Source organism: Lotus japonicus, chromosome 3, assembly GCF_012489685.1.
Source record: "Lotus japonicus ecotype B-129 chromosome 3, LjGifu_v1.2".
NCBI lineage: Eukaryota > Viridiplantae > Streptophyta > Magnoliopsida > Fabales > Fabaceae > Lotus > Lotus japonicus.
In genome coordinates this window covers 75,916,505-75,939,930 of record NC_080043.1, presented here as the reverse complement: position 1 = coordinate 75,939,930, position 23,426 = coordinate 75,916,505, and the positions used below count along the sequence as shown (strand labels likewise).

Sequence of the window (23,426 nt, the reverse complement as noted above, 5' to 3'; positions counted from 1 at the left end):
ACGAGCAAAATTAGTGGGCCAAATCCATTACAAATTAGTGTCGTCCCTAAATGACGCTGAAGTGGCCAAAGATTCTTTCCTCGGACAGATCGATACTGCTAGATAGTGAACCGACACTAAAAAAATTCAGCTAGGTCGACACTACCTGTAAATGACAAAAATTTGAATTTTGACGCAAAGCAACCAAAATTGGCACCCTTATACATGCTAATTTTTTACACTAAATCCACCATTTCTTATATTGGGATCAATAGAGACAACTTTTCATCATGTCGTCAAATCCATTTAGTGCAACTCCATATTATAATAAGTTGCATGAGCCATGAGCCATAATGATCGAATGATCGTTGAAGAATCCTTAGATAGGAGAAGTGTTTCACTACTAGAAAAAAGATTTTTCACATCAGGGTTTTCACATCAGTTGATTAAATACCTGATGTGAAAGGTAATGCGGTGGCAATTTTGAAATTACAGTGAACTTTTATAAGACTTTTCACATCAGTTGAGAATATGTCCGATATAAAAAATAATTAGTAAATATGTTTTACATCGGTTGCTATAAAACCCGATGTGAAAGGTTAAAGCGGTGGCATTTTTGAAATTTTAATGAATTACTTTTCACATCAGGTATAATACAACCGATGTGAAAAGTCCCTCATGAAGTACTTTTCACATCAGATATAATACAACCGATGTGAAAAGTCCTTCATGAAAATTAAACCCAAACACATCACAAACCTAGCATTCTTACACAGAAACCCAAAACCCGATCGTAGCCTCACCGCTCTCGCTGCATTCACATCGTCGCCTCACCGCCACTACTCACCGCTCTCGCTGTCACCGGTCCTCGCTGTCGCCGGTCCTCGCTGTCGCCGCTCTCGCTGCCTTCGCTCTCAATGCCTTCAAGGACATTGTTGTTAGCTTCGTTCAGCGGCGAGTTGTTAGCTTCGTTCAGGACCTTGTTGTTAGCTTCCTTCAAGGACCTTGTGAATTCGACACAACCCTTTCTTCCTCTCATTACGAAAACAAATATCTCGCGCTCTAAGCTTGAAACCTCACCAGATCGAACTCTATCTCTGGCGCGGCGTCTTCGGTTTCGGTTCGTGGAGCTCTGTTTGACACTCCAGGCCTCGACCTCTCTCTCCCTCCCTTCAAAGCCTTCGTCAAGCAGGTCGTGCAAGCTTTTCTCTAAGAGAAGCAGCAACAGCTAGATGAAGAACAACAAGAACAACAAGGAGTTACCCAGGACAAGGAGTTCGATGACGATGGCGATCTCATCATCTGCAAGGTCTATTTCATCTTCACACTCTGGTTATTTGTTGAAGCAATGGTTGCTTAGGTTGAAGAAATTTGATTGTTTTCCTGTTTGTTTTGGTGGGTTGTTTCAGCTTTCGGAGAAGAGGAAGGTGACGATTCAGGATTTCAGAGGGAAAACACTGGTCTCCATTAGGGAGTATTACAGAAAGGACGGCAAGGACCTACCTACTTCAAAAGGTGCTTGTATTTTCAATTCTACTCTTTGCATTCCTAGAGGAAAAACAATTTTGGATTGTGGGTTTTCAATATTTTCTTTCTTTGTTGAAATAAGGATATTTTGGGAGTTTATGTTATGTTTTAAACATGTTCTAATCCATGACTTACTATAAACCCTCGTTGTTGGCATTGCAAACTCCTAGTCGAGAACTTCCTTTGTAGCTTGGCATGAAAATGTTTGTGCACATTTGAGAGTATCTACTATTTATCTAGGGTTGTATTCTTGTGTAACGTGAAGCATTTCCCCTATACTAGTGTGATCAATAATTTCTGCAATCTGCATTTGTATTGTCAAGTTCATGCTCACTGGCTGTCTTGCTCATATGTGATTCAATAGCAGGTCTTTTCACTAAGAAACACAGAAGCTTCTCTTTTTATACAGATCACGCCTCGAATGATTTTGCCACTAAGAAGGTCAAGGTAATATATTTGAAAGTTCCTGAATGTTTAAACGGTCACTCAATTTAGTCACTACAATCAACTTAAACTTCTGTAACTTGACTGATGTTTTATACGTTCAGGGACTTGCAACTTTGCAAGTATTTTCTTCTTCCAAAGACATACTTACTAGCGGCAAAATCTTTTAGGGAACAGATTGACCATTAACACAGTTTTCAATTTTTTGAGCTGTACTTTCTATACCTATAGTTTCTAGTTATCAAAATTCAATTATCCTCATTGTGTTATTCATCCTGCAGTTATACACTGGTTCCGTCCTCTTTGTTTCTTGGGTTTTTTGCTTCTATAATGTTGGTTGGACAGGTACATACATGGAAACATGTCTAAGTTCTATATTTTCTTCAAATTGTCATTAGCCTCTTGTATCTTTACTAATCTAAGTTTGGGCTTTCAGGGAATATATCTCACTTCCACTGCACGCAGTCATGCTAAAGATAACAACTTGCATGAAGGTGCACTAATTGGCGACTTCAATGGGGAATTCTGGAGTGTGTATGCTATCCACCAGGTGATCATCCGACTTGAGAGAGCAACCTTCATTATAATACCATTAATAATTTTTGCATTTCACCAGAAAAATTATAAGAACACAACTAAACTATAATAGTAGATTCGCAAAGAAAAGCACTACCAAACCTTATACTCCTCTTAGCCTTTTATGCTCCCATTTTCCATTCATAGGATCAATAAAGTACTGATTTTGTTTTCTTTATAATCTATATCTTTATATTAGTTTTTTTTATTCATCTGCACATATATATATATATATATATATATATATATATATATATATATATATATTGATTTTCCTTAAGATATGATTTCTCTACATCTTTATATTGGTTTTCTGATTTATATTTTGTTTTCTTTATAATCTATATCTTTATATTAGTGTGTGTACTCTTGTTTGCATATTCTTCTAAACAATCTCATCTTTTCTATAGTCTCCATTAGAATGCTATTCTCCTTTTAGATTTGGATATGTTCTGATTGCTGAGGATGTAAATTTGTATGTCTAATCATTTTGTTCTTTGACGCACTTAGGGGATAGTTATGACCATTCTTCTCCATATTCATGACATTTGCCAGTAGTAGCTTTTGAGTTTTAGTGAAAATGTATTCCTTTATAAGTGAGATACTAGCATATGATATATGAGTACCTAAAGCCATAATAAATCTCAAGTTTCTAGGAAAGAAAGCTTCATCTATATTACTCCATACAAGTGTAAAAATCCAACTGTTTTTGAGATATTATTTGAATTTAGTCATTGACTTGATTGACTTGATATATCTAATATCTTATATAGTGCTACTTAGTGCAGGTTTCTTTGTTAGTGACAAGAAAATTTTACATGTTAGTATTGATTTGTGGCTTTATTGTTCTATTGTTAGTGTCAGTTTCCTAACTCGGTTTTTAATTTTCTCTTTGGTGAGAACAGATCATACCTTTGTTATGGTGATTATTGATAGAATATTATGTTTGACTTGTCTTATTGCACTGAATACAGGTCCAGCATGCAAGCTGCGTCTGATATGCTTTCCAGATAATTCTTAGGGTGGATATCTCAGCGCCCAGAACCTGCTTCCAAGGGCTCTCCTAATTTATGCTTATGGTGCTGGTGGCTCTCCTAATTTGCTGAACTGTTGTTGTTTTGCTGAATTGTTGCTGTGTTGTTGTTTACCTATTTTGTCCTAATTTCATGAGCTGTTGCTGTTTTAACTACATTTAAAGAACTAGAATTGCTGAATTGTTCTAGTTCTTTTAGGCTATTATGTTATTTTTTTGCCCTTGGATGTTTAACTCACTTGAGAGAGTGTGTTCTCAAGATCTCTTTTTATTTTAATAAATTTTCATTAAAAAAATATGTATATTCAGGTCAAATTCGTGTTTAAAAAAAAAATTGGTTGAGCATTCACATCGGTTTTTTGTCTAACCGATGTGAAATGTATACATCGGTTGGCTGACTGAACCGATGTGAAAAGTATACATTTCACATCGGTTGGCTGACTGAACCGATGTGAAAGGTATACATTTCACATCGGTTGGTTGACTTAACCGATGTGAAAATTGTACATTTCACATCGGTTATAAACCCGATGTGAAAAGGCTTGGAGATACCACATCAACATTGTTTACATCGGATAAAAACCGATGTTAAAACTCAAAAATACCCGATGTGAAAACTAGTTTTTCTAGTAGTGTTTCTTTATAATCAATACCCATCATTATGAGCATATCGTTTGGCTACAAGGTACATTTCCTTTAGGGATAACCTTAGTCTTAAAACCCAATTTCATTCAATGGGTCTAGAACCGTAAGGTTCTTCCACAACATCTCACACTTCATTGTGATACATACAGGGTATTTCATAATTGATTGTACCAATCCATTTATCAAATATAGTAGTAGAAAAAAAAGTTCCTTGTTTCCAGACCAGGCATGTGCACCCTGTATTAAATTACGACTCCACAAGAAAAGTATAATAATCTTCATGGTTAATAGGTCGTTTTAATCTTTGAGATCTCTTGATATGAGGAATCTCGAGAAAATCTTGAGGGGTTTCTATAGAGGAACGTCTTCCTAAATTTCTTGTTTTGGTTCTTCAACGATCGATCATCTCAATTGGATAATAAATAATATGTTTTTGAACAACAAAATCTAGAATGAAAAAACTCCTGAACTTGTTCCATCATCAACAAAGATGTTATAATCTCCCATATCATCTTCTAGAAAATTAGCAGTAAATGCCCAACTGCTCTTGTTTCACAGGTAGGACAGTATAATCTATAGCCTTAAGCGTTGATGAGATAACTAATGAAATAACATTTGGTGGTAAGACTTTATTTTGATGTAGTGGGGTTAAAAATATTACTTCAACTACACAACCGCACACATGAAAATAATTAAGGCTAGAGCTCCACCCCTTAAAAAATCTCAAAAGGTGTTTCGCGAACAGAATTGAAAGTACTATATTAAGGATGTTGTTTTAAGGGCTTCTCACCTTAGAGAATTAAGCAACTTAGTTTGACTCAACATAAATCTCCTCATGTCCATTAAAGGGTGATTTCTCCTCTCAGCCACCTCATGATAATGAGCAAAAGCTCCCTTTAATTGTCTAGTCTCACAATCTGAACTCATAAAATGCACCATCTCAGCCACATTAGTTTTCTACTTCAACTTTGATTTTTTTGAAGTATTGGTGAGGGTGGCAAAAGTTTGGTGGGGCTCATGGCGAAAGAGAGAAGAAGATAAAGGTATAGCCGTATAGCTGTCAAATGAGTTAGTAAAGTAAGGACATTTATGTCACTACAATTTAAATATTTGATGAAACTTGAAAACCAAGTAAATTGTTTGTATTTTCATTTTGGTTCCTCCTCTACAGCTTTGTGGTGTTGACTGGCTGGCGACGCCGACAAGGTTAACAGCCTTGCCCATTCATCTCACTCTTACTCAAGGAGCCTTCAAAATGATGGTTGAGTTGAGCTTAGCCGATTCTCTGTTTTCAAAGCTCTCTAATGATCAGGTAGTTTAAGTGTGTTTTCTTCAATTATTTCATTTCACATTCTTTAGATATACATATATGTAATTGAATGTTATTGTGTGCTCAATTTTGTGCTTTGCATTGAATCGCATTCCACATTTATTGGCTAGCCCTTGCTTTGCAATCTTCATCTACTATTCACAGTTGTTGGAATTGGAGAGAATTTACAATTAAATGAGAGAAAATGCACTTGATCATAATCTTTGCCATGAAATTGCAGCAAGTTTTAGGTGAATTTAATCTTTCCTTGACCATATCTTTCGTTTTCATGATACTCAATAATTAACCTGCTTTAATTTTGGCAAAACTTCCATATAATGGGAACAAGTTTTTACACCTCCTTTATTATCATTTAGACACATATCAGCATTTCCTGAGTGCATGTTATAATGCTGCATTGGTTTTACTGGGTTTCAGGTTCATCAGTGGTTCCAAAATAAGCTTAACAAGTCACAAGATTAAGTTGTTTCAGCAGGCATAATCAATCAACTTGTTGACACACCCGTTTTAAGAAATGGAAGCTCTACATTTCTTGAAGGTTGTTCTTTTCCCTTAGCGTGTATTTGGGTAATGCATTCGAAAATTCAATTACATCAATTAAATTCTTTGATTTATAAAATCTCTTGTTTCCTTCACTTGCAAAATCCCATGTTTAGATAGAACAATTCAATTCCCTTCATTTTATATCATTTCTTTTTTAAAATAAATTCTTTCTTTCATTTAGAAAATCTTACATGCACAAGTTATTCATGTAGTATGTAGTAAAGGGCGGTCCTAGTACCCTAATAAGATACAAACATGCATGAATGCAGTTGTTTTGCATGTCTAATGTAACATTCCTCAATCTATTCTTATTACTTTCGTTTCTGTTGTTGTTAGCGGGAGACCTTAGATCCTCTCTTACATAACAAACAAGAACCACATATTTAAATTTCTAAGCATAAAACTGGGAAACTTGCTTGAGGATTATACTCTAAATACAATAATTGTAAAATTCAGAAATAAGTTAAGTATGATCCATGTTGAAGCTAGGAATCTTATCGGTTTTAACCGGGTGTTCTTCCTACCCAAAAACTTAGCTGGGTTCCCAAAAATTGTAGTTCATGAGGAAATTCTTTCACTAACACCAAACTGGCACCAATATTAGCTCCAGCATCAATCTTAATATTCCCTTAAATACAAGTTCTAGCACTTATCAGGACCCTATCATCAATACTTTGGTGCCTGCCTGCCTGTCCCGTAGGCCTTAGCAGTCCCTCCCAAAGGCATACTTTGCAATATAAACAAGGCTTAATACATCAGAAGGCCCCTGTAATTGTAAAGGGAATCAAATCCAGGGCCTAGAAAATTTTTGCATCAAATTGGGTCCCTAGAAAAAAAAATTTAATTCAATTAAGGCCAAAGTGTGCCAGCTCTCAATTTTATCCCAGTTATCGATTCCACGTGGCTTTTTTTAATTATTTTTTAATTTAAAAAATAATAAAAAATTATTTTTAATTCCAACTCAATAATTTAATCAGAAAAAAAATAAAAAACTTAATAAAAAACCAACTCATACTATTTAAAAAAAACCTAATCTAATCTAAAAAAAAAATCTAACCTAATCTGAAAATAAACCTAACCAGAAAATAAACCTAACCTAATCTTCCTTCTTCTTGACTGGTGGAAAGCATAGCCAACCTCTTCTGTCTGAGGGCCAACCTCCACGATCTCCACTAGTGCCGCCTTCCTCCACCAGTGCCGCCTTCACCTCCGCCACCGGAATGCCGCCTTCCTCCACATCGAGCTCCACGATCTCCCAATCGCTGTTGCGGCCTTCGACGATGTCGACGTCTTCTGCAAACTCAACCTTCGAATCGAGCGTCTGCTTTACTGAGGGCTCAGGCATGGAGGTGAGATTTTGGGAGCGGGAAAGTTGGTGTTGATGGAAGCGGAAGAAGATGATGAATCAGATGAGGGGGTTTTTTTTCTTTTGGTTACAGATCTTGGGTTTTTTTCATTAGGTTAGGGATTTTAATTTTTCTCTTGATTTGGGTTTCTCTCATGCTTCTCTGCTTCTCTGGTCTGGGTTCTTTCACATGTTTCTCTTCATTTTTGACTCGTTCTTCTCTGCACTTGGAAGACCCATCAGTCTATTACTCTGTTATATTGTTGATGGTGGTGAATGGTCCCTTTGTTAAATCAACGTTGGGTATCTTACTGATGGTGAACAACCAAATTTGTTTATTATATTGTTTGGTTAATTTACTTGTAATTGGGGCTGTAATGTTCATCTTGAAGATTTGTTGGGATTATTTTCCTTCACTACTAGGTTGTGATGGGTGCTGGTTGTATCACAGCTGAATAGGTTAGATTAGGTTTTTAGATTAGATTAGAGATTATTAGTGATTAGTTTAGATTTTGTATTAAGATTTCATTAAGTTTTTGTTTTTAATTTATGACTTGGAATTAAAAAAAATTAAGTATTCAATTTTTTCAATTAAAAAAAATCAAAATGACACATGGAATTGATGAGTGGTATAAAATTGAAGGCTGGTACACTTTGGCCTTAATTGAATTAAAAAAAAAATTCTAGGGACCCAATTTGATGCAAAAATTTTCTAGGCCCTGGATTTGATTCCCTTTACAATTACAGGGGCCTTCTGATGTATTAAGTCCTATGAGCCTCTTTATTAGCTTGACATGCTAGAAAAGACATGAAATTCATAGAACGGTAAACATGGCTTTTGCAAGTGGAACCCCTCATATCTCAAATAGAAATAATCAACAAATTCTGATTTGATAAAACTATTTGTGATCGATCAAAACATCACAACTTCACAAAAAGTAATCACCCAAAAAAAACATTTGACATCTAAATCATACTATTAAATCATAAAAAACAAAAAAAAATATAGAAATCCGGAATCACAAAAACCCTAACCTCCAATTACCTTAGAACAGACCCCAATCCATGAACTGAAACAACAAAGATAAGATTTCAGCAAGACTGAGATGAGAGAAGAGAAACCAAGTAGAATGAGATTGAAGAGAAGGTCAAAAGAGAGGGCAAGCAACAAGGTGGGAGATGAGACAGAAGAGAGATGCTCAAGAGAAATAAGCAATGCCTGGGTTACCCGTGCACAAGAGTCACACTCAATAGATGAGGTCGTGAGCGTAAAAAACATGAGATTAGATGGGGAATGACTCACTATAAGTATATGAGTCAGGAATTTCGCAATTTCCTTATTGTGAGATGTTATTTCAAAACCCCTACCAGCTTTTAAACAAAATTCTCAATTTTTTTTCTTGTCATTTTTATAATTTTTTTCTTTTCAAAAGCAAAATGGTTAAGAATATATTGATGAGGAAATATTTATGAAAAACATCCTCCTAAAAGGGGATCAAAAGTTAGAAACAACCTAAAAAAACCTCAAAAGGGACCAATTACACAAAAAACCAATCAGCCCATAAGAACCCAAAAACCAGCCCATTTGTAACGCTTTCGTCAAGGCTGGATCCAAAGTAATGAAATTGTGTTGCGGAAATGAGTATAATCTTGTGGTAAATTTACTAGTATTCAATTAATTAGGTAACTCTTACCCAGTGCTACGAGTGCTTCGTACGATATAGAAGTAGGAATTTTGCCTCTTCTTTATATCACAAGTTTTTTTACGATTATGCTAATCCTTATGCTCTAACTAGTCTTAATATTATACAAATTACAGGAAAAGAGATTGTTAGGGGTCGCTGTCCAAAGGAGAAGTCGTCCCATCCTTGTGGGCGACCAAAGAAAGGTAAGGAGAATTTTTCGATCTCTTTGGGCGATCAAAGCAAGAGAAGAACTTTGTAAGATCCAGTGGAAGGTAAGGAGAATTTTTCGATCTCTTTGGGCGACCAAAGCAAGAAAGGAACTTTGTCAGATCCAATGGAAGGTAAGGAGATTTTTTCGATCTAGGGTAATGAATTGGTGATTTTTGAGCCTCAATGCATCTAGGGTTATTTGGGTGTTATGACGAGGACAAGGAGTGCTCTGCACACCGAAAAACATCTGGGCATGATTTATGATTGCTCTGATGAGACGACCCTTTGTAGTATTGCAGCTCATATTAGATCGCACAGTTTAAGGCAGATCTGAGTGAGAGTTGTGTCTTGGTGTTATTTTCTTTGGCTTCTCTTTTGGTATTTTGTGGGCACTATAGGATGTTTCTCTTTTAGTTACCTTGTGGGTGCTTGGGTGCTTGGGTGCTTGCTGTTGCAGGTTCTGGCTTTGGCTTTTTGTGAATTCTTGTCTATATCATCAATATATGATTTTGCTTTCCTAAAAAAATTAGCACATTGTGTCCAAAAATTACTTTATCCAGATACAAGGTTAAAATTTATTGTGACTATAAATTTAGAAAAGGAATTCAAAAGTGCCTGGATGGAATTGGATGGATTCCTCCTACGGCTTGAAATTTCAGCTTTATGGAAATGGAACTAAACCATTATAAGATGCTCTCATTTTATTATGAGGATTAAGCCATTTGCTTGAAGCCTACAAAGCCTTCTTATATAGTCACTACAAATAATTCACTTGATATGGGTTAAATGTTCTTGAGCTCCAACAACAAAAGCTTATTATTTCACAATAAATTGGTGTTATTCTCATATGAGATCCTAAGTTATTTATTATAGATTTTACCCTTTCAGTTGTAAAAAATAGCATTATACTCTGTTTTGTAATAATTCATATCGTTTGATGTTAATAAGATTTTCAGTTTCAAGTTCATACTACATTGAACATGATATTGCCTTCTCTCTTGAAATAACAGCAATGATGTGCTTGTTTTGAATAATTATTTTCATCAGTTTTTTTCCTGCCAAACCATGTTCATTGATTCTTGTTAGTGGAAATTCGATGAGCATTTGATGCAATGGTTTATACTTCAAAGTGTTATGCTTTATTAGTTGTGCAATTGTAAGTTCATAAGCTTATAGCATTCATATTACATGTCATGGTTGTAAGGACAAGATGAAAGAGACATCTTAAGAAAATAATAATGATATACTATATAAGGTCATGATGATAACACTTATATAAAGTGAATTATTTCAATAAGCTATAGGATATAATGACAAGCAATACAGGACTAATAAATGATGATAAATACAGTCGTGTTCTGATATCAACATGTCTTTAAATTTTTCACAATATGATTATACTTCTGATAATAATGTCAGGTAAACGAGATGCAGATGATTCAGAATGGGAGTGGACATTTGAAGCAAGATCTAAGAAAGACTTAGCATGGTGAGGAATAAGCTTCTTATTAAGCAGTAGGACTAATTTTACTTTTGGGTTCAGCAAAGATATGCAATGTGGCTTTTTGCTAACTCTTTGGGTTATATTATTTTTAAAGGTGTGACCTGATTTTTATTGTTGAATTACAATCTGAACGAGATTGAAGATGATGCCTTCCCCCCCCACCCCCCACCCCCCTTCCCCAGGGAAAAAGCCCAAGCACCATCTCCCCTTCATAACAGAGAAAACCTTTATTGTCACATTTCTATAGGTTGTGCACCAAATCTCTCATGTTTATTTTAATCTACAGGCATGATATTGAAGAGTTTCTTAACTTCAGATACTCGAGAACCGGTGAACTTATAAGATTATTTCGTATTATTATTTTCTATTTTCGGTCTATAAGAAACTTAGATATGTTCTTTAGAATATAAATTATTAATCAACTAAGGATTGAAAGTTCTTATCGCACTCATCATGCTTTCCTGATTTTAAATATTTATCTTCAAGAGTTGCTCACTTATTAGTTGTGTGAATGATATTGACATTGACACAGACTTAGTAGACATGATGTTATAATTTCTTCTCTTGGTTTGTCCTTAAAACACTATGAAACTTAATTATTATTTTTTCATTTGAACTTGCATGTTTTCTATGTAGTAGTGTATATAACTTATTTTGTCTCCTTAAGGTGGTCAAGAATAGACAAACCTCTAGACGTTTTCATGCAATGGAAAACTAAGTAATGAAAAGTGAAAAATAGTGAAATCTAGCAACTTGAGGCAAGAACCACAAAAAATAATTTTTCTTAGCATAGTAGGATCTACTGTTGTGGAAATGAAAAATAAATATTGACAACAATGTAATATTTTTTAACATACAATTATTTACTAAAGCATGCATTATTATAATATGGTTACATAATAAAATTAAAGTGTGATACCTAACAAATCACAAGGTTTAAGTTCCAAACAAAAAAAATGCGTACAAGCATCAAAATTCAATGACAAATAGAGATAATTAGTCTTAAATAGCCCTATGTGGTCAGATTCTTTTCATAAAGAAAATAGACAATAGCCCTAGAGTTCAATGGAATGATCTGATTTAATTCCATCATTGACAATTACTTCACTTTAATATCATCCTTGATTGAAGTTATATCTGTCAATATCTTGTGTCTTTCATGAAGTAGCCTTCGTCTGTTCCATATTAGGAATTGAATTCGAACTTGTGATTTATAACTTTGCTGAGTTGTTCTTGAGTTAGATTGACACCGATTTCTTTTACTTGCATCTCCATTACCTGTTTAGGATCTCTTATTTGGTTTCAATACAAAAATCTGTCACTTAAAACTTACTTTTTTTTCTACACTATTGACCACTTTACAATGAGCTATTATTAGAGCCAAACAGTTAAACATGTTTTATTTTTAAGTCAAATAAAACAAGAATGATTGTGCACTTTGCTAATGTGTGAAAGTCTGCTCGGAAGAAATTCAAACATTTAGATGTGATAGTCCTACTGGCATCTTGACTTATTGCCTTAGGCAAAACTCCTTTGGCATTACTGAAGAAATTTAACCAATACATCTGTGAATGGTCACTCGATGTAATTTCATGGTATTAATCAGAATATGTTTATTCGTTGAAAAAATAATGGAAAAGTAAAGTATGGATTATGCAACATATGTTGTCATACCTACCTTTGAATATTGTAAGTTATTTGACTTTCTTATGATAGTTTTACTAGTTCAGTAGATTATTTTTTTTTGGATATTCTGGCAATCAGTTAAAAGTTAACGGATCTTGACACATATAAATTATAGGAAGTTCGTGTACGATATGCTGGATATGGCAGGCTGGATGATGAGTGGGTGAATGTGAAAAAAAAAAGGATACGAGATAGATCTATCCCATTGGCACCTTCAAAGTGTCACAAGGTGAAGGATGGAGATCTTGTACTATGTTTGCAGGTAAGGGATCCCCGCCCCTTTTATTCTACTACAATTTTTATTCCTAATTTGTATGTGCAGTGGCCACATGATTGATATGTTTGCAAAGTCACATGACTTGTTTCTATCGTAATAACCAAAATGGATTTTGATTTTCTTTTGGAGGCTTTTAGCTCCTCCATAATTTCCCTAACTATTAGTACCTTTTTGGGCCTTCATTGGTGTTTCTCAGAAAAAGGATAATTATGCCCTCTACTTCGATGCTCGTGTAGCAAGAATCCATAGGAGGCTACATGATGCGACAGATTGCAAGTGCATTTTCACTGTTCGATTTCTCCATGACAACTCTGAGGTGATCTTTAATATATATTTTCCCTGTATAAAAAACCATGTCATGTTATATCATCTTTGGTACTTTGTTACGAAAATCCTTAGATGTTGTCTCTACTTGATGTATCTACCTGATTTCAGGAAGAAATTGATTGGAAAGGGATATGTTATAGGCCTATACAAGAGGAATCTGTTGTGTATCATAACTCCCCAGAACCTACACAAGAGGAATCTACAAAAGAGGAATCTGTTGTAAGCCATAACTCTCCAGAACCTACCAAAGAACTCAGCCTAAGTGACATAGAGAACTTGTGGCCATGAAAAATCTCTTTCTTCTTTCGTGTTTCCCTTTCATCTTTATGGATTTGTAGTATTTCTTGTTTGTGGACCATGTAAGATAGTAAGGTAGCATTTGGCACAAACAATAGAATGTGTTTTGTGCTATATTTGGTACTTATTTAGAAGCGAAACATAAGAGATCAAAGATTAAAAAAACGGGTGTATGTTTTTATGACCGACATGAATTATGCTCAGTATTGTTAATTGTGAATGATGGGTCATGGCGAGAAGCTAAAGTTCTTCCATGCATGAGACAAATAATGGTGGAATATGGTGGGATATTAGTTGTGGTGGAAGCCTAAGAAACCGCCATGAGAAACTTCCATGGTGGATATTTGATAAAATTGATTTCACCCAACCAAAATTTAATGTGAATAAAACTACAAGTTACTCACCTTATTCACCTTTCATCCAACCTACTTATTATGAAGTAAAAATGGGAAAGGATATAAAGACACACTGCTCTAATAGGATTTCACCGCATTTTATTTGTATTTGTTACCAAAAACTTTTGAGGAATCTGATTTTCAATATAAATGTTACTTTTGGAAGTATTTTCAACAAAAAAATTATAAAACTCAAATAAATTTTCTGCCAATTTTTTAAGTGAACATGAAATAAGAAAATCGACATGTCGTTAATTTTCTACCATTTTCGATATATAATCTAGGTGGCTTCTAGGGTCTGGCTTCTGGTGTGAAAGAGAGTGATATGTCTTTCATCCATGAAATGCCAAAATTACCTAAAATAGCAAGTGGTAGTGACTGATTGAAAAAATATGTAGTGTTACAAAATCCTCTACACTCTCCAATTTTTGCTCACCATCACCCCTCCGTCTCTCTATTCTTGTTTGTGTGATCCGCACTCTCTTCTCAGCTTCACATGAGATATGTTTTCTTTTCGACTTCATTTCTTTATTTAGCTTCTTGGTCTGGTTGGTCTTTCGGATTACTTGTTGCTAAAGTTAGTTGTGAGAATCTGCGATTACTCAGGTTAGGTTCTAGAAGATTGTGTGCAATGAAGCTTTCAGGAAGTTTGAAACATGGGGTGTAGAGGTTGTGGAAGGGAAGAAGCAAATGAGGCCTAAAATAATTATCTTTTTTGTGATATCGGTTTTGGTTGAGCATTGAAGGGTGGGGTGAATCTTGTGGATATGATTAGATTTAAATGGGATTTACTTTGTGAAGGAGAGTAGAGCCACAAAAAAGCTTGTGTTTTGGTGGGGTGTCATGTTTTGAGATTTTTTTTGCTATATTATTCTCATCAGAGAGTGGGGTGTCATTTCCTGAGAATTTTGTTGCTTAATTAGTCTACCTAGAGAGTGTTTTGATAGCTGCGGTAGATTTACGTAGCATTTAGAAATTGAGCATAACAAAACAGGACGGAACAAGACAAAAAAATTATTTGCATTGTGTTTGATAAGTACAAAGTGAATAGAACATGACCACACAATTAATTACATATATAAACAAGGCGCACACATGCGCCCATAGCCACCCCCTAGATTTTGCAAATAAATTATATAGTACCAATCACATGTAATAGACATTAATCAAGTAGTAAATCTTCAAAATCATTTGAAGACCAGTAGGCCTTTTCTTGGTCAACACTAGGCTCAACGCAAAAATTAAAAAGTATAAGAGTTGCTACCTATCATCTCGTGAAATTTCTAAAAAAAAGTTTTGTTTACAATTTTCCACTTACTCTCAATAGAGAGATAAGAAGAGAAAAAAAATAAAATTGTTGAAAGAATGTTAGACGATATGATAGGCACTACTAAAAATCCATTGAGGATTTGTTTGGTTTACCATTGAATAAATTACATTGAATCGAACATGAAATTTAATAAAATGAAGTTTGAAAGAATGAACTGTGTTTAGAAATGTGTTAAATGAGGGTAATTTGATAATCTACCCGTTGATGAGAAAAAATTAAAAAAAAAAATCTCACTGACAATTTTGTTTTGAGAGTCACAATAACACACTTTTGTACCCAAACAACACACTTAAAATGGAAAAACATGTTAAGCACACTTAATGAAAAAGATAACAGATAACCAAACACACATTGAGTTGCTAGCAATATGGAAACTACCAGCTTCTGTAAAATATCACCAAGAGTAGAAGGGGAAATTGTTGTAAAGGGAGAATTTGTCATTGAAGAGGGTGGAGAACATAGATCTGAATTCTTGGCTAGTGAAAGTAAGACTCTTTTCTTCAACAACGGCAAAAACAGATGAAGACAAAGAACCGATGGCGAAATAGGGAGTTGCAGGCGGAGACAATGGTGGTGCGAGAGAGAAGAGAGGGATAAGAGAAGGGCAGTGGTAGAGAGGGATGGGAGAAGGGTGCTGGAGAGGGAGAGAGGTAGGAGAAGAGTGGTGGAGAGGGAGAGGGAGGGGGGATGAGAGAAGGGTGGTGGTGTTGAGGAGATGAAATTGACAATTCCGTGGACCAATTTGAGATTCATGTGGCACTTTGACGATAACGTTTACTAACAAATTTAAGAACATGAACTAACTTAACTGAAGTTTGCAAACATTAGGGGCCTACGGGATGTATTTCACAAGTCCATGAACCAACTTATCAGCAAGTGACACATTCATGGACAAATTTGACTATTCACAATGGGCTGCATTTTTTGCCATGGGCTGATCCCTTGACTCAAGCCTATGACCGCAAAGTCACATGATAGCAACATCACCATTACACCGAATCTCACCTCTAAACAAAATAACACACTTCTCGCTGTGTTTCTTCACAAAATGGAGAGATTCAATAAAGGTGATGGACCATGATTGCTTCATCTCTCCATTCTCACTTCAAACCAAATGAGGGTTATTCTTTATCTATTCTCTCTCTCTCTCTCTCTCACTCCATCCTCCGTCTCTTCTCAAACAAACCAAATAAACATTAATAGGGCTATTAAAAAAAGGCTCCTCCTCTGGACAACCTTAAGTTCTTAACTAATCACTGACAAAAACAATTTCCACATGAATGGCAACAGTATGGTACTAGTTTAACTGAAGATATTCATTCTGCTACATACAAATAATTAAACTTGTAGCCATCAAAATTTCTTGGGGCCTGGACCATCATGCAACTTTGACATATCAGCACCATGTTCGCTTAGCAGGGTCAAGAAACTGTGCGTCCGTAGCAAACAGAAGCAATGTACAGGTTCTTCGCCCATTTCTCCTGTAAAACCATGAATGATCAGACAACAATGAACTGCTATAACCAGGAGCATAGGCAACAAATGCAGTATGACACACCTTGACATGTGTACTAGGAAAAGCAGTGGTCCTTAGTGTTTCCTGAGTTTCATCTGTGGGTTTCCTCCTAGGCACGCTCAAGACAAAAGCAGCTTGGTCTGCAGTTGCAGCAGTCGATGTGATTCGGTATCCACAATCCCACCGCTTGTGAATCCCTTCGCTAGGATACAGAAAATCTAGTTCAACAACCTGAAATTCAGAAAGGGAAGGGAGGCTGTTTATTCACCGCAACTACGTTGCATTATGAAAATCCTTATATAATACTATGTTGCAGTCACAGCTCGATCCAAGAATCACCTGGTCTGAAAATCCTGCACCGCGAGACATAACTACTCCCCATCTGATGCTCGAGGTGGCCATTGCAGTAACGTAAAAGCCCTCCCGCCACTTTTTGTTAATCCACTTGAAAGGAAATGAATCACTAACTTTGTACGATTGCTGCGTATATGGTGTGCCTGAGAAATCCATGATTTGCGTCAGCAGAAAACAAAAGCTGAATGCCAAAGCACACAATACAAAATACTTATAGAACTAACCCTTAGACATTACTACTAATGAACTCCCATTCACAGCTCCAGCAATAGCGCTGATGTAGTAATTTTTTTCCCAGTGCTCCATGATCCATTCCTTCAAACAAACCATAGCAGAATAATCTATAGGTAATAACCATGCCTTGAAACTATATGGATTAACAGATATACAAGCATATGTACATGATGCTAAGAAGAAAGCTTTAATAATCCACAAATAGTGGAATATCAGACAACCAAACGAAATTTACCTTGTGGAGAAAAAAAGGGGAAAGTTCATAGACTTGAGAAGTGAAACCTGTCCCCGCATCCATGATTAAGGCCCACAGGTTCATAGAAGAAGCAACACAGCTAATATATAAGCCATCCTCATTTCCTTTCTGAATGTGCTGGGATAGCCTTGTATCTGACACATTGTAGTGATATCTACAACACAAAGAATATCACGCCTAATGCATAACAATTCCCTTATACATCAAATAAGCTTTAGAAAATGGATGATTCTTAGCATCTATTTTTCGTAACCAAACATGGAAATCTGATGGAACTCAAGCATGCAACAAATAACAAAAAGGTGTAAGAAACAGATTAAAGCAGAAGAATCACAATCTCCACCCTTAATCTTAAGGATGGGGAAATAGAAGTTGTCCCCTTGTATCAACTTTAAAATGTCGACTCTGAATATAAAATCATGTAGATTGCACAACAAACTTTTATGACACATTGATGTATACCTTTGTTTCATTGGTCTACGAGCATTGTAAACACTAATCCACTGGTTTGCTGGCAAACCCATACGAATCTTCTTTTGGGGTTGTTCATCGTCATCTTCCGTTGCCAACCGGCCTCTCTTATGACCAATGAGCTTCAAACAAAATAGAATTAGAAATATCAAGGGTTTGGACTTTGGACTACAAATTTTGAAAGCACACAAAATTGCTTAAAGGGCTAGCAAAACTGATACCTTTTGGGCACCTTCTGTATTAATTGGTCTAATATCTGGGTTTGGACCAACAATTCCGTCAAATAGAGAAATGTATTTTGCATAGTTAGGCTCTTCATCAAACTTTAAGTTCACTACATGCTCAACAAACTGTCTAAAAGGCTGAGGGCAAAAGCAGCATAGACTTTCCGGAGTTGTTCCCATCTTTTTCCTGCAAACCATAAATCCTTTGTTTTCTCCCTGGGAAAAGTAATGTTAAAGAGTAAAGACCAACATTCTGAACAGAAGAATAAAGTGAAAAAGCTATGTAAATATGACCAACCTGGAATCCCTGCCAAGGGAGACGACCTCGAAGAAGAAAAATCAGAGTATATGCAAGAGATTCCAAGTCATCCCTCCTGCTTGAAGTTCTTCCCAAATGTGCATGGGCACTAGCATAGCGAACTGTGCCCCTGAAAATATTTTCCATATGATAATATAAATACTGAGAACTCTATGACAAGATACATTCTCTACATGATCCAGATTCAATTATAAATACCTGAAAACATCAGGCCTTTGGTCATAATCCACATGCAAACCTGTCGCACTATCCCTCCATTTAGTAGCTGTAAGCCCAATGCAAAGAAAAGAAGTGAGCCATTAAATGTTGCCCAAAATGGAAAATAAATATGCAATAGTGACCAGCCAATAACTAAATCATACCTAACCCAAGATCTACAAGGAACAATTTTTTCTCATCAGGTGAACCAGGAGCACCAAGTAGAAAATTTTCAGGCTTCACATCTCCATGCACATACCTGCCATATATCAATAGCCATATAGTTAGTGAAACATAATTATTATGAAATATCATAATTCATATAGACATTACTAATGGCAGCAAAAGAAAAAAAAATGGAGAAAAAAAAGATTTAGCTTCACAAAAATTCCTAGCTAATATTCAAAGTTCAAAAGAAATGAATGCAAATAATTATTAACAATATAAAATATGTAGTTTATGCCATGTAATAGTTAGTTAGGGTGGTAATGAAAGTACCCTCGAGAGTGCATCTTCTCCAATATGGATATTGCTTCAATGGCAATACAAGCAACCATTTCAGTGGACATGCTGGAATTCATAAAAACACATTAGCAAAGGGACTTACTGAGTCAATATTAACAGCGTACAATTTTATACACATCTGACAAATAATTTCCAAAGGACTTACGTATGAGAGTTACTATTCCAAACATCCCACAAGCTAGGACCCAGCATATCCATAATCTGCACATATGAAAGTCTAAAGTCAAACAGGCAACCTTCAAATAAAGCAAACACAAATAAAAGAAATATAGTATTCTCATTATATGTGATAGTAAAGAGCAAACAACTAAAGTATAAGACTCAATGGCGTACCATGATGAAATAGTCACCCTGCTTGCCCTTGTAATGTACTTGTGGCACCCCATGACTTCCACCAAGAGTGCTGTACAAATAGGGGGAATAAATAAGAAAAATATGCATGGAATACCCTAAAGAAATTGGTGGAAATAAAGAAAAAAATTGAAAAAGGCGCTAGAATAACACTCACTTGTACACTTGCCATTCATTGGGAGGTCCATAGTTACATCCTTTACTAGTCCTATGCTCGAGTTTCATTGCAACCTGATAAAATAGTTAAAAACTGTTAATTTCTGAAATAAAAATACTTGAGCATTTAAAAAGTTCAAACTATCACCCGGAATTGCAAGTATACATATACCTCTACAGCTCCAGGTCCAGTTCTCTCACTCAAATTTCCACCAGAAACACGTCGACCTACATATACTTGGCCAAATCCACCCTTGCCAAGTTTTTTTTCTACTTTATACAAAGGGGAATTACCTACTTGAACCTGTGGCCAGAAGAGAACAAAATTACGCTAATGGTATTACCAAACAAAGATATAAATTATTAGGGTAACTAGAAAGTTTGTTGCAATGTATAATATTCATTGCCATTCATGACTGAAGAGAAATGAGAGATCATTTGCAAGGAAAAAAAAAACACTTAGCAGGAACCACTGTTAAAAGGACTGCTAAACAACAGCGTTTCAAACCAACAACAATAACAACCAAAGCTTTTTCCCACATGGTGAGGTAGGCTATATGAATCAAATGATGCCCTAATGGATCAAACAACCACATTTTCAACATCTAAACTTTTATTTATAGATTATCCGAGAGTTATTTTCAAACTGTTGAGTATATATAGCAAGCTGAACATGCTCCTGGGTTTACATCCCCAATATCAGTACAACCAAAGCTTTTTCCCACATGGTGAGGTTGGCTATATGAATCAAATGACGCCCTAATAAATCAAACAACCACATTTCCAATATCTAAACTTTTATTTACAAATTATCCGAGTTATTTTCAAACTGTTGAGTATAAATAGCAAGCTGAAAATGCTCCTGGGTTTACATCCCCAATATCCGTACAACTAAAATGGAAGGACTTTCCATCACACGAGCAAATAACTGAAGGCCATGTTGAGTTGACAAATGATAAGTAGTGCCGAGTGCTAACTAAATTTCACGCAGTAGAGAGACATAGGTGTCATCAAGAATATGTAATAGACAAACACTACAAGAACACAAGATACTCACTTTTATGGCTCAAATTAGGAATCCTTCACATGGATATATAAATTAAAATTATACTACTAGTGGATTTCATTTTATATAAAGCCTGGGTTGATGTGAATGCGTGTAAAAACAAAATACACAAATACACAAACTGCAGTGGCAGTGTTTGTTAAAGAAAATCGAGATGGAATGCCTACATCGACAAATCTAAAACAAGTTTTTTGAATAACCAATAAAAGCATGACCAGATAACTCCAGTTCTCTGATGATTTGATCAATATAAACTCAGTAAGAGCACACAAACAGACATTGTCCACCACAATTTCAACTTCTATGTGCATACTTTTCCCAACAGAATGACTCACTGATTTTCAAAAACTGACACATGAAGCCATGATTCATTCTCAAGCATATTCTTTTCTTTGAAAACAACATTTGGAAATCAAACCCAGCATGCAAAGAGAAAGACTTGCAACAACACAAATGAGAACCAGTAAAGGACTAAGAAAAACAAAAACGAAAGGAAACCTTATCAGGAATCACAAGGGCGGTGCTTTCATCTTCACCGGCAACGGCCTTATCATTGCTGCGACCACCACTGTCATCCATCTGTTTCTCCGCAACCACTTCCTTCTCCGCTCCACCCCGATTCTCTTCTTCCTTCTTCGGCACAACAACTACGTTCTCATCGACCACAACCTCCTGCGGCTTATTATTATTCGTCGCCGCCGCCGCCGCACGCCGCCGCCTCGTCCTCGTCGCAATCGCTTCACCTTCAACCGGACTCTCCCGCCGCTCTCCTTGCTTCGCTGCTGCCCGGCCCCGGCGCGCTCCACTACGCAGCACCGGCATCGTTCATCCTTCAAATCCCATCCTCCAAATGTCCCAAGCAAAATCAAAAAACTCTAACAGATTGCGACTTCCCGCGTCTCGTAAACCCTCTTCCTCACCCCCGATCAGAACCCTCCGCCGCGAAATCGAGCCGAGAGAGGCTCTCGGAACCGTGCAGATTTCGCCGAATGGAAAATCGAACAAGCAGAATAATGTGAGAGATTCGGAAGGTTACTAGCTGATTGTTGAGAACTCTAGAAGCTTCTAGTGAAGGGATCGAATTAGGGTTCTGGAACGATCACACAGTGGAAGAGGAAGCCATAGAAGCTTATGAGTTATGAGAGAGAAAGGAAGAATGCTTTTCAGAACTTGTTTAGACACAGAACAGAACATGAGGTTTTTTATTTTTTTATATTACTGCTGGTATTTAATATTTGATTTTCTTGATTTTTTTTTATTTGGGAAAATAGTGTGTGATGGATGATAAGAGCCGTTCGATTGTGAAGGATAAATGATTGGACGGTTCAGTGAGATTACGGAATAAAGAGCTTTGAGGTTTTAATTGAAATTAAAATGCAATCAACCGACGGATGAATTTTTATCTTGACCTAAAGAGTGTCGGTCGGTAGTCGTTAAAAGTAAATATTTGAATCCCGAATTCAAGTATTTTATTTTTAGAGAAATCTATGGTATTTATTACATCGAGATCGAATAGAATTATTTCGGTAGGAAATATATAATTTCTTTAAAAAAAAGATATAGTTTTTTTTTTGAAAGAAAAGTTTATTGTTAAAAAAAACTAATGAATTAATGTCGTAAAAAGACTAATTCATTAATTTGGAAGGATTGGATTACGGAAAAGGGTAAAGAATTGCGAAAGATCTTTTACTTGCTGAACTGTGGTTGTGGTGCAGTGCGAGATTGCCCACTGTTGTTGTGGTGGGTTCACATCACTGCCATTCACTTTTCAGATGTATACAGTCTCGTGGGTCCCGTTAAAAAGGTCAATGAGGGTAAAGATGATTTGAGTCTTTGATCATGCAATTTAGATTTTTTTGGCTTAACAAGATTTTGGTCCTAATAATATACTTTTTTTTCTAATAATATACTTTGACTTTTAGTTTTGTCACTGAAAATATCGTTTTGAGTATTTTCAAAATTGTGATTGAGGGAAGTTTACATAAGCATTAGATGGAGCATTTTTTTAAGTAGGACACGGGCACATGATAGTCATCTTGATTTTTTTTTTCCACCTTTCTCTTCCTCATTCACCACACGAATAATGGGTTATGTTGATAGTTCATTTCCACCTTAACTTTAGGTAAAGAAGAAGAGAAAAGACAAAAATGAGTCATGATTTGTTATGTGATAAAAAAATGTAGAGAAAGAAAAAGAAAATTGTGAAAATGAAATGAAAGGGAATGTGAGATGTGTACGTATCATTACTCTTCACCTCACCTCAGGGACGAATCCATGTTATAAGATATGGGGGCATTTGCCCCCACCAATTTTTAGATGTTTCCTTAATATTATGTGTTGTCTGTATTATTTTTCTTACTACTATATGTGTTATTGTCCCCACAACTCAAACTTTCTAGATTCGTCACTGTCTCACCTCCTACTTCCCCCTTCTCCCTCCATCTCATTCTCCCTTGATTTTATTTTACTAGAGTAAAGAGAGGACCCACCAAAAATAGACATGAGAAAATGTTGGTTAGGAAGAGGTTGATTTTGTTGTTCTTGGCTTAGGTTGATGAGGAGAAGGTTAGTTGGCTTTCATTTATGGTTGTCCTGAGAATAAAATAATACAAGAGGTGAGGGT

At 35.9% G+C, this 23,426-nt stretch overlaps 2 protein-coding genes and 1 long non-coding RNA gene across 5 annotated transcripts; 2 read left to right on the top strand and 1 right to left on the bottom strand.

Moving 5' to 3' along the window:
- Nucleotides 1-1,141: 1,141 nt before the first annotated feature.
- On the top strand, nucleotides 1,142-2,486 carry LOC130742653 (uncharacterized). 3 transcript variants are annotated; one of them, XR_009021239.1, is made up of 5 exons: nucleotides 1,142-1,288; nucleotides 1,389-1,494; nucleotides 1,916-1,953; nucleotides 2,232-2,295; nucleotides 2,387-2,486. It is a non-coding gene; the product is annotated as an uncharacterized LOC130742653 (long non-coding RNA). The 3 variants fall into 3 exon arrangements; XR_009021237.1 differs by having other exon boundaries at nucleotides 1,874-1,953; XR_009021238.1 differs by having other exon boundaries at nucleotides 1,871-1,953.
- Nucleotides 2,487-8,035: 5,549 nt separating this feature from the next.
- On the top strand, nucleotides 8,036-13,451 carry LOC130744736 (protein SAWADEE HOMEODOMAIN HOMOLOG 1-like). Its single transcript, XM_057596896.1, has 7 exons — nucleotides 8,036-8,069; nucleotides 9,242-9,310; nucleotides 10,737-10,806; nucleotides 11,108-11,158; nucleotides 12,622-12,769; nucleotides 12,981-13,100; nucleotides 13,220-13,451. The coding sequence occupies exons 1-7, from the start codon at nucleotides 8,036-8,038 to the stop codon at nucleotides 13,397-13,399; spliced, it is 672 nt and encodes a 223-aa protein (XP_057452879.1). The 3' UTR covers nucleotides 13,400-13,451.
- Nucleotides 13,452-16,341: 2,890 nt separating this feature from the next.
- LOC130745954 (casein kinase 1-like protein HD16) lies at nucleotides 16,342-21,993 on the bottom strand. The gene is made up of 16 exons (XM_057598418.1): nucleotides 21,302-21,993; nucleotides 19,910-20,041; nucleotides 19,739-19,812; nucleotides 19,564-19,633; nucleotides 19,376-19,431; nucleotides 19,204-19,275; nucleotides 18,870-18,964; nucleotides 18,706-18,772; nucleotides 18,487-18,616; nucleotides 18,186-18,404; nucleotides 17,956-18,086; nucleotides 17,473-17,647; nucleotides 17,228-17,318; nucleotides 16,989-17,146; nucleotides 16,692-16,880; nucleotides 16,342-16,614 (listed from the first exon to the last, which is right to left on the bottom strand). The coding sequence occupies exons 1-16, from the start codon at nucleotides 21,623-21,625 to the stop codon at nucleotides 16,555-16,557; spliced, it is 2,043 nt and encodes a 680-aa protein (XP_057454401.1). The 5' UTR covers nucleotides 21,626-21,993; the 3' UTR covers nucleotides 16,342-16,554.
- Nucleotides 21,994-23,426: the final 1,433 nt, after the last annotated feature.